Source organism: Antechinus flavipes, chromosome 1 (assembly GCF_016432865.1).
Source record: "Antechinus flavipes isolate AdamAnt ecotype Samford, QLD, Australia chromosome 1, AdamAnt_v2, whole genome shotgun sequence".
Taxonomy (NCBI): domain Eukaryota; kingdom Metazoa; phylum Chordata; class Mammalia; order Dasyuromorphia; family Dasyuridae; genus Antechinus; species Antechinus flavipes.
Genome location: NC_067398.1, coordinates 364,312,405 through 364,331,289, shown reverse-complemented (window position 1 = coordinate 364,331,289; position 18,885 = coordinate 364,312,405). Strand labels below are relative to the sequence as shown.

The 18,885-nt window shown below is 33.0% G+C and overlaps 1 protein-coding gene across 1 annotated transcript in view; it reads right to left on the bottom strand.

Annotated features, from left to right (window-relative positions):
* The window catches only part of EPG5 (ectopic P-granules 5 autophagy tethering factor), a 140,343-nt gene that overhangs the window by 57,573 nt on the left and 63,885 nt on the right, over positions 1 to 18,885 (bottom strand). Inside the window, exons 23-26 of the mRNA XM_051969688.1 lie at positions 13,779 to 14,000; positions 10,617 to 10,740; positions 8,370 to 8,514; positions 1,881 to 2,052 (exon numbers count right to left, since the gene is read on the bottom strand). Coding sequence (XP_051825648.1) covers positions 1,881 to 2,052; positions 8,370 to 8,514; positions 10,617 to 10,740; positions 13,779 to 14,000 — 663 coding nt within the window. The remainder of the gene's footprint in view (positions 1 to 1,880; positions 2,053 to 8,369; positions 8,515 to 10,616; positions 10,741 to 13,778; positions 14,001 to 18,885) is intronic.

The following is an 18,885-nucleotide window of genomic DNA, read 5'->3' as shown; positions in this document are numbered from 1 at the left end:
TCAAAATAGTCAAACATGACTGAAACAACTAAAAAACCATCAATATCATTTAAGTTCCTCTTTCCTTTTATCCTTATCCAAATGTTTTCCATGCTGTTTCCTCTCAAGTTTGTTGAATTCCATTAAAAAAATATACTATCTACTCAACCTACTACCATTTTGGGTTCCCTTTATCCAATCTATTGCTTCTGAACAAGATATAGACTTCAATTGGCATAATTCATTTCTAAGTCTCATCCAACTAATCCCTGATAAAGACTAAAAGGCAATATTTATCTCCTTCTATTAAAAACCCAATCTCATTCTATTTATACACAATGCATTGATATTATACATATAAACCTATTAGTCTTATTCCTAATCATGTTTTCAATTATTTCTCTTCTAAATAACCAGGCAATACCTATACTATGTTGACAAACAATTTTGCAAAAAGTTTTCAAGAAAGAAAGTCTTTAACTTAAAGTAAATTACAGACTCTAAAACAATAAAGGCTAAGTCTTTTGCAGTGGTAAAAAGTATATAGCCCCTTCTTACAAATCCTTACTGTCTACCTAGTAAGATATCTCTTTAAGGGAAGGAGGAAGAGAATATGTGTTTACACAGATCTACTAGGAGCAGGTATCATGCTAAACACTTTTTACAATTATTATCTCATTTGATCCTCACAACTCTTCAAGATAATAGAGTATGAGCAAAGATAGCATGGCATAATATAGTTAGGGAATAGGCCTCAAAGTATGGAAGAGCTGGGTCCAAGTCCTTCCCACCTCTGCCACTGATACATCCTAGGAGCTGTATAACCTTGGACAAGTCACTCAGCCTCTCAATATACCCCAGAAATTTAAGACTATAAGCTACAGAGAAGACGTTATCCTGAGTTGAAAAATGTTCTAATATGCTAAGTGAAATGAGTAGAACCAAGAGATCATTGTATACGGCAAGGTTACATGATGACCAACTCTGATGGACTTAGCTCTTTTCAACAATGAGGTGATTCAAGCCAATTCTAATAGGCTTGTGATGGAAAGATCATCTGCATCTAGAGAGATTATGGGGATAGAACATGGATCACAATATAGCATTTTCACCTTTTTGTTGTTGTTGTTGTTTGCTTGCTTGTTTTTTTCTCACTTTTTTCCCTTTTTGATTTGATTATTTTTGTCTAACATGATAAAATGTGAAAATATGTTTAAGAAGAACTGCATATGTTTAACCTACAATGGATTATTTGTTCTCCAAAGATAGAGAGGGAAAGTGAACAATTTTGAAACACAAGATTCTGCAAGGATAAATAATGAAAACTATCTTTGTATGTATTTTGAAAAATATAAAGCTATTGTTATAAAAAAAAAAAAGAAAGAAAGAAAGAAAGAAAAGTGATCTAGGTGTTCCCTATACCAATGAAATACAGATTTTACTACTACATGAACACAGAAATGTAGAATCATTTTCCTATATCTCATTCAACTTTTACAGGAATATGTTTTTTTTAATCAGTACAAATCAGAATTTTTAAAGATTAAGACAAAAATCATTTTTCATTTTAACCTTTATCTTTAAATAACATTCATATCTATTTAATAGGTAATCTATATAAAGTCTTGACTCAGAAACAAATATTAGAAAAACTGGGTTGGCTTTAGCATTTGAATTGTTACCATTTGAAAAACAATAAAATATACACATGTTAAGAATATGTACAATATTACTTCAGTTTTCTAAAAGAAATGAAGAGCTCTGACATAACTTAAGCTTTCAAACTCAGTAACTCAAACTAGATCAGTCAGTGTTCCCAAGCTGAGGCCACTTCAAGTGCTAAATCATGTGGGCTATGTAATTAATATGAAAAGGAGAACAATTTCAATGTATCATCTTACTTAGCATGCTGTTGCAAGAGATTCAGGTCTGGGCGTATAAGCTGCATAGTTTCCTTCTGATTTAGAAAACTAGTTGAGGAAATGACAGGCACTGGAGCTTTCAGGGCATGCAGAACAAGGGGAGGATGAGGAGTTTCATGCTTCTTCAAGTTGCTCAAGATCCTCTCTTTAGCTGAAAGAGAATCAAAACCAACAAATCTTAACTAAAAATGAAGCAAACGACAACAGAAGGTTGTCCTATCATTGAGGAATATGAAAAAATATAGAACATTTATCTGAATAACAGTCATAGGAATAAGCAAATGTAATGTTTTCTTTCTCTGTTAACAAATCGTATAGGAAAGCCAGAAGGTCAAAAGCATTTCAGTAAAAGTTCAGGAGTCTATTGTTAAAAATTAACTATGACTCCATATTCAAAACATGTATGGCTTATTCAGAGGGAAAATAGGCTAAAAAGGGCATGTACAGATAAATGCAATAATTGTAAAAAAGTGTTTTGAAAAGTGAGAAAGGAAGAAAGGCAGAAAAAGTAGAAAACGGTTGGTTTCATGGACAAGTTAGGCACTCAACTATATTTCAAAGAGAAAAAAAGTGTTCTATGGCATGGAACTCCCTAGAAACATTCCTAGAAGCAGAGTTGGAAAGACCAGCTCCACAGGTAGAAGTGAAAAAATATACCTGAAACACAATATGGGGGTCATGGGTTATGAAAAATGAGTTCCGTCAAAGAAAATAAACAGTCTTTAAAGCCAAAGACTGAAGTAAACTAAAATAAATATTGCTAAACATTACTTAAATGAAAATATTACAATAGAGACTGATGAGTTATAAGAAGTAAAATAAATGACAAGACCTACACTTCCAATTATATAGTATCTTACAATTTTAAAAGATTATACCAGATACATGATGATATGAACATGTAATGTTATAGCATTTTAAAATTATACAATACAAAGTGGGATTTAACTACATACTATCTTATATTATTAAAAACTGTTTCATAAATATTGATCTAGTCTCCCCAATTAGAAGACAAATTTATGGACATTAAAGATCATATCATATGCTTCTATGCCTCTAAACCTCCTAGTTCATGGCAGAGTACATTGTAGTACATTCAATAAATACTCCTTGACTGGTGACAATTTTAGGAAAACTACAAGATCACAAAATTAGTGTAAACAATTCTCTGACAGACAATTATAACTCTGAATATATTTATCCCAAATAAGAAAAGGATTTGGTGATGATAAGTGATATTCCCAAAAAGAAAAGGACTAGATCTGAAAAATGATAATATGAAAAAGACAAAAGACTAAGAAAGGATTTGTCACACTGAGGTCCTGGCCTTAGGGAATATATTATGAAAGTTAGGCAGTAAGAAAAGTTTACAACAGGAAGGTAAGACTTCTGTATGCCACAACTAGTCAAAAAATATTTATTAAACACCTACCATCAAGTACATGCTAAGTGATAGGGATACAAAGAAAGGAAAAAAAAAAAAAAAAATTCCTACTTTCATGGACCTCAATCTACCAGTAGAAAAAACATGCTTACAGCTATGTAGAAACAAGTTATGTAAGGACATATTAGAGATAACTAGCAAAAGAGAGGCATTAAAATTAAGGACTGGGAAAGGTTATCTTGCAAAAATCAGAACTTTTATTGAGACTTGAAGGAAGTCAGGAAAAGCAGAAAATGAAGATAATGAAGGAGGAAGTGCCAGGCAGGGGAGACAATCAGTGAAAATGTAATCAGGACTTGGGAGATGGAGTATCTTGTGTAAGGAATAGCAAGGAGGCCAGAGTCACTGGATCCCAGAATATATGAATGAATGTAAAATGTAAGAAAACTGGAAAGAGAGAAAGAGGCCAGTTTATGAAGGATTTTACAAGCCAAACAGGATATTATATTTGATCCTGGAGGCAACAGAGAATCACCAGAATTTACTAAATGGGATAGGGGGATGTGATCTTTAGAAAGATAAATTTTAGAGGTAGTATAGAGTAGAATGAAGACAAGAATCCAATTAACAGCTATTGCCTGAGGCCATGAGGGCCTATACTAGGATGGTAGCAATATTAAAAAAGAGAAGGAGATGCTACAAAGAAATGCTATAAAGATAGAATCAATAGGACTTGGCAACTAATTGGATGCAGGATGGGGAAAGTGAGAGAGACTGAAGAGTCAAGAGTAACATCAGTTATGAGCCTGTGTATCAAGATAATAAATTTAGTTTTGGACATGGATGTCTATGGGTTAGAGTGTAACCTGGAATTATGTCCAAAAAGTTATAAAACTGTGTATATCCAGCAATATCATTATTAGGTGTCAAGGTGACATAGGGAAATAGGAAAATAACCTAAATGTTCTAAAATATTTATAGAAGCTCTTTTTATAGTGGTAAAGAACTGGAAATCGAAGGGATGCCCATCAAATGGGGAATAAGTTGTGGTATATGTGGTATATGATTGTGATGGAATATTACTATGCTATAAGAAATGACAAGCTCAATGATCTTAGAAAAACATGAAAAGACTTGTATGAAATAATGAAGAGTGAAAAGATCAAAATCAAGAACTATTATAATACAGTAATAGCTATATTATTTGAAGAATAACTGAATGAGTAAGTTGTTCTGAATATTATAAATACTCAAATCAATTGCAAAAAATCTATAAAGGATGATATTATCCATTTCAAAAGAAAAGAACTGATAAATAGAAGGATCTTGTATAGTTTCAAACTTGAAATGTAACAAAAAATAGATTAACTCACCATAGTGAACCTTAAGTGTGAGCAGGCATTGTCATTTCTTAATGTAAGACATTAAATAAGTTCCAATATTCAAAACAAATATTTATTGAACTGGTTATTATGTGCAAGTAATATAATATATATAAGAATTAGAAAGAGAAGATTCAGGGATGAAGAAACTTGGAAGTCATCCACACAGAGAGTAAGGAAAATAGCTAAGTTTCTCAAAAATGAATATAAAAACAAAATATAACAGGAGATCCAAGATAGAGCTTGGAGACATTCACTCAGAAGTGAGGAGAAGGCCTAGTTACAAAAAAATCTCCAACCAATATTTCATTTAAAAAATCTTTTTTGAAATAATAGAAGAAAAAGTTCAAGGTTAATTTAAAGTCAATAAGTCAAGTCAACAAGTATTTATGAAATGGTTATTGTGAATTTCTACTTTTGTTCCATATGGAGTTCCATATGGAGTTTCTATTCTTTTTGAGAAATAGTAGGAAAATTTTGTTAAGTGTGACTCTATTGGAATAAAGGAAACTGTATTGTTTATGCTCTCAAAAAACTGAGATTAAATGCTCTGTGTTAGCCTTACGTTAAAACAGTATTTTTCCACTTAACAGCAAATTAAGACATCACAATTTAGACCTCAATAGTCTAAAGCTCAAAATTGATTCCCATGTTAAAAGTTTTCTTTTAAGTTAGTAAGGCCACTTGCATACAAATCATTAAGGAGTCAATGGGAAAATTTTAGAACAATATGACTTACCAAACAAAGGAATTTAAATCCTAAATCTAATAGAGACAGAATGGTAGATATTCTACCTCTGAATTAATTCATCTACAATCAGTAATTACTCTTCATTAAATTGTTAGCTTCTTAAGGGAAGGGACTGTATTTTACCTCTTTTTGTATCTCCAGCACTTAGCACAGTGCCTGACATATATAGTAGGGATTTAATAAATGTCTATGAATTTAATGACTAAACTATAATTTTTAAATGTTATGAAAAAACAAATTTCATTCAAAATAAATATTATAGCTAAAAAATTCTATTTGCAACATTTTTTTTCTAAGGGGATAAGGGGAAGAGGAGATAAAGAAGCAAAAACCCTATGATTTCATTGGTATAGGAAATTTCATATAATGAAACTCCCACTACTACTATAGATCAGCACCTGTGCAAACAATTCAAAAAGAGGAAGTCTTTTCTCATGTGCATCCTTCTTCAGCCCATCTCCTCTTATGTTCTCCAAAAGATTACATCCTCAATCACTACTTTGTCTTTCCAATCTTCACCCTCTGATTGCTCTTTCACACATGTCCAAGTCTCTTTCTTCCTTAAAATACTTTCATTAGACCCATTCATTCCCTCAAGCTATCATCCTTCATCTCTTCTTTCACCAAATTACTTGAAAACATGATTTCCATTCAAAGTCTCCAAATCCTCTACTCTCAACCCTTTATTTTGGCATTCCCCTTCATGAATCAACTGAAAGTGCTCTCTCCAAAGTTACCAGTGATACCTGGGTTGCCAAAGCAGATGTTTTTTCCCCTTAGTTCAAATCCTTCTCCATCTATGGCCTGAATTTGGTTGTTCTAATCCCCCTCTCCTCCTGTAGACTGTGCTCCCTGGGTTTTTCTTGTGTCTTCCTGACAAGTACTTCTCAGTGATCTTTACCAGCAAAGTTATCCACATCATGCCACTCAACAGGGAGTGTTTCCTTGAGCTCTCTCCTGAACCATCTCTCTTCTTCCTTTATTCTCTCTCCTGGCAGCCTCATCAACAACCATTTCTACGCAAATGACTACTAGATCTACAAATCCAGGCCTAATTTCTCCCCCAAGCATAAACACCATATTATTAATGCCTACTAAATATTTCACATTGGCTGTCCTAGAAACATTTTAAATCAAAACCTCTAAAACTGAACTTACCATCTTTACCCCCCTAAACCATTTCCTTCCCCACTTCCAAACTTTCCTATTTCTAAGGTACCACCATCTTTCCAGTGCCTCAAGTTCATAATCTTAGCATTATGCTTTACTTCCCCTCATACCATATATCTAATCAATTGCCAGATTTTTGACTTTTCTTCTTAAACATCTCTTACATTTGACTTTTTCTCTCCCTACTCCACTTATTGCCCCTATAGTTTAAACCCTTATCACCTCTTGCTTTGATTATTGCAACAATATTTGATATGGTAACTGCGTGGAGTCTCTCACCATTCTGGTCCATGTCACATATTGCTATCAAAGTAACTTTCTTTAAGCACAAAATAGACAATAAAATCACCACCATCCCCAAGTTCAATAAATGTCAGTAGTTTCCTATTTCCTCTGGAATTAAAAAAAAAAAAGAATATCCTCTGTTTAGTTTTTAAAGTCCTATACAACATGACCCCCAATCTATCTTTCTAATTTCATAGGACATTACATACACACACACAGAGGTAATAAGACCTACCAAACTAACCATCTTTCTGTTTCTCATTTACAACCCTCCATTTTCCTTTCTCTATGCCTATGCAATGACCAAACTCCTTTCTACCCTCAACTTAATACAATCTCTCTCTCTTCAGATACAGTTCAGCATCTTTTGCAAAAGCCCTTCCTGACCTTCTAATAATGCTCTAGAACTAGTAGTGCTTTCTCTCTCTAGATATGTAACCATTTTGTATGTATCCGTATATTAACTTGATAGTCATGCTGTGTATATATGTACATTTCTTTTGTATTTGCTATCTTCCCCATTTAGAATATAAGCTCATTGAGATAGGAATTGTTTCATTCTTTGAATTTGTCTCTCATGACTAGTGAAATGTCTCTCATGAAATAGTGAAGGCTTAATAAATACCTGTTGATTGACTGGGAAATAAAAACATCTTTTAAGAGGAGTCTCCTCAAAACGACAAGAGAAATTGCCATTTTTAAAGTCACAAACAGAAAAAAATTAATGATACCAAGAGTTTAATTTAAATAATATAATATATGGAATGCTATAGAAAAACATCACATTTTGTAATGCTAGTCATAAATCTACATTATTAAGAAAATTTCAATGAAAAATACAAATAATAATAATCTTCTGAGATCTAAAAATGCCTTTAGTACCATACTTTGCTAAGTATCACTAACTATTTTAATCAAGACTCTTGCAGCATACTACCAATATTCCCTGAGTCATAAATAAGAAGGCAGAAGACCTGATAGTATCAGTTCTGCTACAAACTAAGTGATCTTGAGTAATTATTTGATCTCATTAAGCCTCAATTTTCTCATCTTTATAAGAAAAATAATAATAGATTTTTTCCACCTCATGGAGTTATGATAGTATCAAGTAAGATAAATTAATGAGGAAATTATAAAATATTACACAAGTATATAATATTATTATTATTATTATTGACAATGATAACAAAAATTAAAAATTAAAAAACAAAGTTTTTGTTAAAAAGACTTGCCCATACTATACCAAAGAACAGAACTAAGAATAGCTCTCATTTGCCCACTCTAATCACCAGTCTTTCCTCTCAAAATAGTATCTTTGAATAAAATCTAGAGTAGAGATGAAAAAAATTCCATAAGGTTTCATAGGATAAAGGCCAGATGTGTTCTGGTCAGGTGAGATTTCAATGAATTCCCCCCAAAAAAGAGATTATCTGAAGGATAGTAATAAACAAACCACAATCCAGCATGGTTTTGAAGAGGTTCACAGCACTCACCTGACAAAGGATCAGTAAAATCCACCTGTACTGACAAATTACTGGGTGCAGAATGGGTTTCAAGTTTTACTTGAATCCAAAGATTGAGAGATTCCCGAAATTCATAATGGATACGTTCCATGTTCAAATATTCCATCCACAATTCCTGGAATTGAACCATGATACAACTTTAACTTTGGAAGAAAAATTACTATATCTTTCTAAGTTGTGAAACTCATTCGACTTTTATAATTACATAAACCCATCATTATAAATAACTTTTAAAAAATCTCTTTCTAAGTTCCCTAACATTAAAAAATGGCCATATTTAAATTTCTCACCCTATTAAAAGCTTCTGAAGTAAGACATCTTTCCTAAAGCACACTAAATCATTTCTTGTCTTTTTAAGGAAAATGTAAAACATTCTCTACCACTGCAGATGATAGAGTCGGGCAGGATGTCTTAGAAATAAAATCACTGTCAAGGCCTAAATTTCTAGAAGAAAAGAGTTAACAAATGTTTTGACAGTGCAATGGCTGTTTATGTAAATCATATAAAGACATATCATCAATAAGAGACAGCATCAGATAGCAGAACAAGCAGATCTGGAGTCCAATTATGTGGGCTCCAATCTCTACCATATACCACCAACATGATTGTGGGCAGGTTAGTTTTCCCTGGACCTCAGTTTCCTCATCTATAAGACAAAGGGAGGACTTGATGGCATGAGGTTCTCTAGGTATAGTTCAGGAAGTTCCTGCAAGCCTAGGACTTTTTCAATTCTCAGTGAAAAAATATTCTCATAGAATCCTAAATCCTAAAAGCCCTTCCCAAGATGCACAAGGTATTCTAGACCAAGGATATCAAAATCAAATAGAAATGGATGAATCCTTGGGATGTTACATATGGACTTAGAAAACCACAAATTAACATTATTTTTTTATTGTATTTTTATTTGTTAAATATTTCCCAAGTACATTTTAATCTAATAAAGGCTAGCCTCAATAGTTTTGCAGGAAATGACTATGGCTCCTTTATTTCTCCCCCTTTACACCTTTAAAATGGTACTGAAAAGTATAATCTTCAGCTGAGCTTTTAAATATAAAAAAAGGATACTACTGATGCTAGTGTGCCACCCCCTCCCTAACACTTTCTGTATTTATGGATGATTTGATATCTCTTTGAAGTAGTCATATTACCTACATATTTATGCTGAATAAGAATATTCCTTTATGCAAATGAATAAAGCCATTTAGAATAATTATGGTAAAGCTGTAGGAATCTATTATCACTAATTGAGTCCCAGCTAGAGCATAAGAACTATAGCTAGAGTCAAGCATTCATATCCAGGCAGAAGAGACTAGAAGAAAGGCAGTTCAGTCCTACAGAAACTGTATATCAAGATAGCCCTCAAGCTAGGGATACAAAGGATACAAGCTAGACCAAGAATGAGTGGAGGCTGTGAAGAATAAAAACTGGCCTAGAACAGATGAACTACTACTTGTGATATGGAGGAACTCAACAAAAGTTTAGGTTAGATCAAATGCAGAAGAAAGGAGGAACTAGACTTTTCAAGAAATCAGACAGAAAGCCTGGGCTTGGTAGAAATTACAAAGAAGCATCAGAAATCAGAAATCAACAGGACTTTCTAAAGTGAATTAAATTGAGATCTTTTTTTTTTCTTTTTGGGGGGTGGGGAGGGGCTGAGGCAATTGGGGTTAAGTAACTTGCCTAGGGTCACACAGACAGAAAGGGTTAAATGTCTGAGGCTAGCTGCCCCATAAATTGAGATATATACTACATTATATATGTAGTATACATACATACATAACGTGCATCTAATTAGAGGCTCTTATAAATCCACATAATTGTAATAAAGCACTTTTAATGATACTCAAGTTAGCTGGACTGAAAGTATGTTGCCAGTGAAAATTTACTACAAAAAAGGAGATTAACAAAAAAAGAAGGCTTATTCGTTTCAAGAGATCATAAACACAGAAAGTATTCCCAATCCTCCAGGAAGGACACAATTTTCATCAATGCTTCAAAAGGAAATATTCTAACAATGGAATGTTAATTTGAAAGCAAAAAGAGCATATTGCGGATCATGGACAAAACCCACAGAAACTAAGGCCATTCATGCCCTGTGGCCATATTTAATAAGTAACTTCAATCTCTGGATCAATACATGTATTTATTCCCATCACAACAAATTCAAATTATTATCAGATATTGTAAGAAATAAGTAAAATATTGTAATAATGTCACCTGTTGATTCTGCATAATCTTTGCTAGCCTGTGTGTATCATATTGCTTTGGTAGAGAAGGAATATAGGTATCTCCTTTCTGAAAGTTCTCATCTTCTAGCCACAGTATAAATACATTGAAGAGCCTAAAAGATGAAAATAAAAGAAAGAGAAAAGTGTTGGTAAAATGCATTATACCTCTCTTTACATAGAAATTATATTTTATGTAGTGAATAAAACAATAAAAAAAAATCAGGTTCGCTTAGATAATATTTCACTTTACTGTATTAATTTTCATTATGCCTATTTCCCTCTGTGTGAAGGAGCTATCTTTACCCATCTAAAAAATAAAGCTAGGCAAAAAGTGATGAATAAAGGTGATGATAAAATAAACATTGGAATGAGAATTAAGACTTTTTCCTTTCCTTGGCAATAAATGACATTGAAGGAGTCATCATGTCTAGAAAAACAAAATGTAATGTGAATATATATATATATACTCTCTCTATTCCAGGATAAATACTGAAGGCTAATTTAAAATATGTTATCTGGAATTTTTTTCTATTATACCTTATCAGTTTCACTGCCCTCTCCACAAAAATCTTTGGCTAACTACCAAAATGAACTATAATGGCAATTTAATTATAAACGTATGAACACTTTCCTCTATAAATGGGTAGGACAAAAAGAAATTCTTTCAATTTTCTGTTCTAAATGTTATAAGTAGTATTTTATGAAGAGATCTAATCTATTGAACAAATTAGACTTCATTTAAAATCACTGTTAGTAAGAACAGGTTATTAGAGAAGCAGCCTGTGATATGTAAATTAATTAAATAAGCTCCTGGTTTTAGTAGAGAAAGGAAGGGACAGTGTCATTTTCTTTCTATTAAAAATTAAGCTTGAAAATTACTTCCTTCTAATTATGAAAGGGGCATAAAGGCTTCTAAATCTAATACTACTACTCACTTCTAGCTTCTGACATAAAGAGATGGAAGAAGGAATAGGAATCAATTAATAAGCATTTATTAACTATTTCCTTGGCCCATGTGGAAAAAAAAAATAAATCACTCCCTGCCTTTATCCATTCTATATGGAGATCACACAGACATGTGTAAGCATATATAAAATTTATATAATTGTATTCAGCTGAAGGAAACAAAAAAGGATTTACATAGAAGGTGGTAATCAAGTTTTGAAAAATGGTAGGGGTTGTAACACGTAGAGATGTAGAAGGAATGCATTGTAGGCATGGAGAACAGACAAAGATAGAAATGGGAGATGGAGCATTATGTGTAAGGAACAAGGCTAGTTTGGCTGGATCATAAAATGCATTTAAGAGGAATAATATACAACAAAACTGAAAAAATAAATTTCAGTCAAACTGTGGTCTTAAGTACCATACAGAAGAGTTCATGTTGGATCCTATTCATTTTTGTCAAGTTCCTAATAATAAAAGAGAAAATTTTTAAAAGAGGTGAAAAAAAAATTATTGGATTTCATAATTAAAAGATCACTAAAAAGGGCAGCTAAGTGGTGCAGTGGAGCCCTGAAGTCAGGAGGACCTGAGTTCAAATCTGGTCTCAAACACTTAACACATCTTAGCTGTGTGACCCTGTGCAAGTCACTTAGCCCCAATTGCCTCAGCCAAAAAAAGAGAGATCACTAAAATTGTGGAAAAGTTTCAGCTGAATGATGAGGCTGAAAAGCAGACTGTAAAAAGTTTAGAAGTAGGAAAAACCCTTTTTCATCAGAACGTAAGTGCAGCACTATCAGAGCCAGTATCCCTATATTGATAGGCCCACGACCTTTGGTGGGTTACAATAATGACCAAGGCCAGTCTATGCATCCTTGAGCAACCTGATGGCCCTTTCACTGCCAAGAGTTACCATACTGACACCTGAATTCCATAACACTCATCTAGCCCACTGCAGCTTAGAACTCCTGAACTCAAAGATCTGTAGCATCAGCCTCCCCAGGAGCAGAGATTACAGGCTGCACCACAACATCAACTGGAGTATTAGAGATCAGACTAAGAAAGGAAATTCTCACAACATATGATAGCTTGAAAAGGTGAGAGGGTTGAGAGTTTTTCTAAGCATAAGCAAGACTTAAGTGTGTCTATAGATAGAAATAAAAGGAAAAACAGAAATAGCAAGAGACTGAAGATTAAGGAAAAGTGGGGGAATAACTATCAGCTAGAAAAGAAAGGAGAGAGATGGGATCAAGGATGTATGTGAAGGGATTGGCCTTAGTGAGAGATGCCACCTTATCATCAAAGACTAAATTAGAGGAAAGAATGAAGGGTAATGTCAAAGGCTAGTGAAATTCAGAGAAAGAGAGAGAGCTCATGGAAAATGATCTCTCTTTTTTCAACAAAGAATGATGTGAATCTTAAACTAAGAGTGGGGAACATCCAGCCTGCAGGCCACATTAAGATCCATGAAAAGTATTTGCATTGCAAGGCAATGATGAGCTGAAAGCTAGATACCACCATCTTCCAGTGCTTGAATTCTATATGTCAATAATTTTGTATGACCTGAGAGTGATGTTTTAAATATCAAAATGGGTCTTGGCACCCTTGATTTAAACTGAGAGGATGATGAAAGGATTGGTGAGAGGAAATAAGGACAGAAGAAAAGAGGGAAAAGCCAAAAAAAGCAGAATAAACATTCTGTTAAAAACCAGAAGTTTAAAAACACAGTCTTCATTTTAATGAGTTTAAGCAACCAACAACAAAAAGGTCACCAATTGCTGATACAGTGAAAAGCTGTCTAAATCTAGCTAAGAGTAAAACTACAGAATTTAAGGCCAAAGCTGGCCTAGAGTCTTATATCTATGTAATCCTTGGGAAAAGTTGTGACATCACAGTGAAAATTTGGATTGAGTTACAGAGAACATTTTAATCAAGTATTTGTGTATGCATACATACATACACACATAGCACATATATACATATACATTACAATATACATTATAAGATTTGGATAAACTTAAAAATTACAAAGAAAAAATTATTGATCAGTAATATATGGCTTCTTCTCAAGGCTTGCTCTAAATGTGGCCTCTTTAGCAGTTTAATGTTAACTACTTTAATAATACAAATATTCCATGATTAAAAAAGCCAAAGACAATATTAATCCTTTAAATATACTTAAAGTTAAAGCACATGACTGCCATGTTACCTCACAAGTTCTGTGTGCAGCTCCGGGGAAGTCAAATACCTTGCAGGACCGGCACTGTTGTCACCTGGCCCTTCACTGCCATCTGCTGGAACGCGCAGAGCTTTACTAGCAGCATGATGGAAATCAGCCACTTCAAGCAGACGTTTCTTCATTTCTTTCAACAGATTAATGTGGGCTGGGCTTTGAAAAAATCGTCTTCCAATACAACCATCTACAGGCAATCTTGAGGAAAAAAATCAAAATTGGGTTTTGTAAGCTGATCATTTTTTTTAACTGATTTAACTGATCATTTTTTCTGGTTAAAAATCAAATGGTGTGTGCTCATTAAAGCTAACAAAGATAAAGGTGCATTCAGCAAAACCAAGATATCCTACCATTACTTATAAATTAAGAAATACTTGAGAAAGCATGGCTAAGCAAAAAACTGCCAAACTTATCTAAGAGGCCAAGATAAGGAAGAAATAAAATGATACATATCAAAGTATATTTTTAAAAATATAAATGCTACACCAGTTCAAAATATTGTCATTATCTTCATACCAAACTCTCATGTGGTAAGGTCAATAAAACCTGGCCTTTGTAATACATTCTGTAGTATCTGTTCTCTGTAGTTCTCCATCCTTTTATTTATAAATTATATTTAACGATATGTCTATTAATTGGGATTTTTAAAATTATAAATGCTATCCTAGTATATAAGGTGTCATTTTTTACAAAAAACTGAAATTTCTTATCAGAAACTGAAAATTGTATTAGAAACAAAGTAACACATCAACAAATCCCTAATTCCTTAAAGCAAAGATTCTATTGTCCATTCACAAAAAGAATATAGGACTGGTCCAAGTCAGAGACTTTCCCACTGGCACTGGTCCAAGTCAGAGACAAAAAAATCCTAAAATATTTAGACTGTTAGTTCCTAATTACATATGCAATTTATTAAAACTTTACTTTTTTGCCTTAATATTTTGATCTAAACTACTAAAGTGATCTCTTTATTTCCAAAATTATGCTAATCCTCATTTTAATCCAAGTAGCTTTTTATAGCCTAAAACTAAGAGATCTCTGTATTTTAAACAGAGATAAGAAGAGGGGGCTTCCCATCCTATTCTCACCATCCCATTCAATTACTGCACTAGAACACACAGGAACTAAAAGAAAAATAATAATAAATACTGCACTTGTTTTATATAAAAAGAGAAAGCTAATGATCCCCTTTTGGTTGAGATGTAGAAATGAAGCTTTAACTCCATAACATTATTACCCCTCAACATTCAGTAATCATCAATAGTTAACACTTGGGAATATAAAGGGAGTGTTAACAACTAGAATGCTGGAACCAATTATAATAAACCCTTCTCCCTCACACAAGTTAACACAGGACTAAATCAAAAACTATCTTTAATGCTACAATCCTTCAGAGACCCAAAGAAACAGTAATTTCATCTTCTACTGCCATTTGAGAAGCTGCCTTTTCCCCCCTAGTCCCTTTCCCCACTTACTTATCTGAAGTCATAGGCCTCTACACTGCTGGTGGAGACAGCCTAAAATGAAGACCTGAGGTACACATTCCATTTCATCGACATTCTTCCCATAAACTCCACTGGCTACAAAGAATATCCTTTAATAAACCTTACATGGATTCCTAAATTCCATGCCCATATTTTTACTTTTTAGGGGAAAAATGAAATTTGGAAGGCAAATATAGCAAGTAATGTGCATAGAAAAATCTGATCAATTTCCCTATTATTTTCTTTGAAATCCAAGTAACCTTTACGCAAATGAAAAATTTCAGTACAATAACAATGTATTTAATTTAGAAAGAAGTAAATTATGAAAGTTCATGATACTTTTGTATCATAGCCATTTGATGAAGCTGATGGACCCTTTCTCAGAAAAATGTTTTAAATGTGTAAAATAAATAGAATTACAAAGGAAATCAATGATATTGAAATAATCAAATTTTTGTAAATAGCATTTATTTTTTTTCCAATTTCATGTAAAGATAAGTTTTAAACACTCATTTTTTTAAGATTTTGACTTCTACTATGCCCAAAGGGCTATCAAACTATGCATACCCTTTGATCCAGCAATAGGCCTGCATCCCAAAGAGAGTTTAAGGGAGGGTAAGGAACCCACATATGCAAAAATGTTCGTGGCAGCCCTTTTTTAGTGACAAGAAACTGGAAAATGGATGCCCATCAGTTGGAGAATGGCTGAATAAGTTATGGCAAATGAACGCTATGGAATATTAGCATTCTATAAAAACTGATCAGCAGGATGATTTTAGAGAGTCCTGGAAAGACTTACTTACATGAAGTGATGCTAAGTGAAATAAGCAGAACCAGGAGATCATTGAACACAGCAACAACAAGATTATATGATGATCAATTCTGATGGATGTGACTCTTTCCAACAATGAGATGATCCAGGCCAGTTCCAATGATCTTGTGATGAAGAGAGCCATCTATACCCAGAGAGAGGACTGTGGGAACTGAATGTGGATCACAACATAGCATTTTCACTCTTTTTGTCATTGTTTGCTTGCATTTTGTTTTCTTTCTCATTTTTTCCCTTTTTCTTGTGCATCATGTTAATTGTGGAAATATGTATAGAAGAACTGCACATGTTTAACATATATTTGATTACTTGCAATAGCAAGGGAGGGGGTGGGGGGAAGAAAGGAAAAAAATTTGAAAAACAAGGTTTTTCAAGGGTAAATATTGAAAATTATCTATGCACATATTTTGAAAATAAAAAGCTTTAATAATAATAAAAATTTTTTAAGGAAAAAATTTTGAGTTCTAATTTTTCCCCTCTCCCTCTCTTTCCCTGCTTCCATTTCTTTTCCCCAATATAGTAATCAATATGACATACTGAGTATGCAATAATGGAAACATATTTCCACATTAGTCATGTTGTGAAAGAAGAAACAGTACAAAAGGGGAAAGACACACACATAAATGAAAATAATATGCTTCGATCTGCATCCATAATTTTTTTTCTGGATGTGGATGGTAATTTTCATCATGAATCTTTTGAAATTCTCTTGGATCACTGTATTGCTGAGAAGACCTAAGTCCATCATAGTAGATCATTGCACAGTGTAACTTTTACCTGGTTCTTCTCAAATCTTAGCATCAATTCATACAAGAACTTTCAGATTTTTCTGAAATCTGTCTGCTCATCCATTTCTTACACCACAACAGTATTCCATATTCCACATTCATATGCCCAAATTTATTCAGCCATTCCTCGATTTCTAATTCTTTGCCATCACATTTCTAGCAGCAGCACTAGAAATATTTTTTGTACATGTGGATCCTTCTTCCTTTATGATCTCTTTGGGCTACAGACCTAGAAGTGATATTGCTAGATCCAAGGGTATGCATAGTTTGATTGCCCTTTTGACATAGTTCCAAGTTGCTTTGCAGAATGATTGGATCAGTTCACAACTCCACTAAGTGTCCCAAAATACCACATCTTCTCCAACATTTAGCATTTTCTCATGTATGAGGCAAGTACCTCAGAGTTGTTTTCATTTGCATTTCTCTAATCAATAGTGATTTAGAACATTTTCTTATATGACTCAAGATAGCTTTAATTTCTTCATCCACAAACTTCTGGTTCATATCCTTTGACCATTTATCAACTGGGAAATGATTTGAATTCTTATAAATCTGACTCAGCTCTCTACATATTTGAGAAATGAGGCTTTTATCAGAAATACTGGCTGTAAAAAAAAAAAATTCTCATCTTTCTGCTCTTCTAATTTGCATGGTTTTCTTTGTAGAAAAACTTTTTAATTTAATGTATTCAAAATTATCTTCTTTGTACTTCAAAATACTATCTTTTGTTTGGTCAAATTTTTTTTCCTTTTCCATATATATTACATATAAGCTATTCCTTGATCTCCTAATTTGCTAATGGTATTATCCTTTATGTCTAAATCATGTATCTCTTTTGACCTTATTTTGGTATAGGGTATCAGATGTTTGTCTATATTTAGTTTCTGCCCTACTGTTTTCTAGTTTTCCCAGCAGTTTTTGTCAAATATTGAGTTCTTATTGCAGAAGCTGGAGTCTTTGGATGTGTCAACCAGTAGATTAGTATAATCACTTAGTACTGTGTCTTATGTACCTAATTTATTCCACTGACCCATCACTCCATGTAGTTTTGATGATTGCTGCTTTCTAATAGTTTTGGATCTGATGCAGATAGGCCACTACTTTCGTCTACATTTTTTTTTACTAATTCCCTTGATATTCTTGGCTTTTTGTTCTTCCAGATGAATTTCAGCAATTTTTCTAGTGCTATAAAACAATTTTTTTGATAGTTTGATTGGTATGGCAATGAGTAAGTAAATTAATTTAGGTAGAATTGTCATTTTTATTCTATTAGCTCAGACTACCCATGAGCAAGTGACATTTTTTCAAATGTTTGGATCTGATCTTATTGTATGAAAATGTTCATACAGTTCCTAGGTTTTTCTTGGCAAGTAAATTCTCAAATAGTTTACACTGTTTACAATTATTTTAAATGGAATTTCTCTATCAATTGCTATTGATCTTTATTGATAATAGGCAGAAATGCTCATGATTTATATATTTATGTCCTGAGACTTTGCTAAAGTTGTTAATTATTTCAAAAAGTTTTTTTAGTTGATTCTCTAATTATACCATCATATTACCTGCAAAGAGTGATAGCTTTGTCGTTTAATTGTATAATCTAATTCTACTTCCTTTTTCTTCTCTTTTTGCTAAAGCTAAAATTTCTAGTATAGTAATACTGAATAATAGTGTTGACAATGGACATTCTTGTTTCACTTTCTGATCTTACTTGGAAGATTTCTAAGCTTGTTTTCATTACAGAAAATGTTTGGTTATGGTTTTAGATCAATACTACTTAATTCTGATAAAAGTTCCATTTATTTCTATGCTCTCTAGAGTCTTTATTAGGAATGGGTGCTGTATTTTATCGAAAACTTTTTCTGCATCTGAGATAATCATATGATTTCTATTGGTTTTGTGATTGATATGACCCATCATGCTGATAGTTTTCCTGATATTGAACCAACCCTGAATTCCTAGTATAAATCCCACCTGGGCAT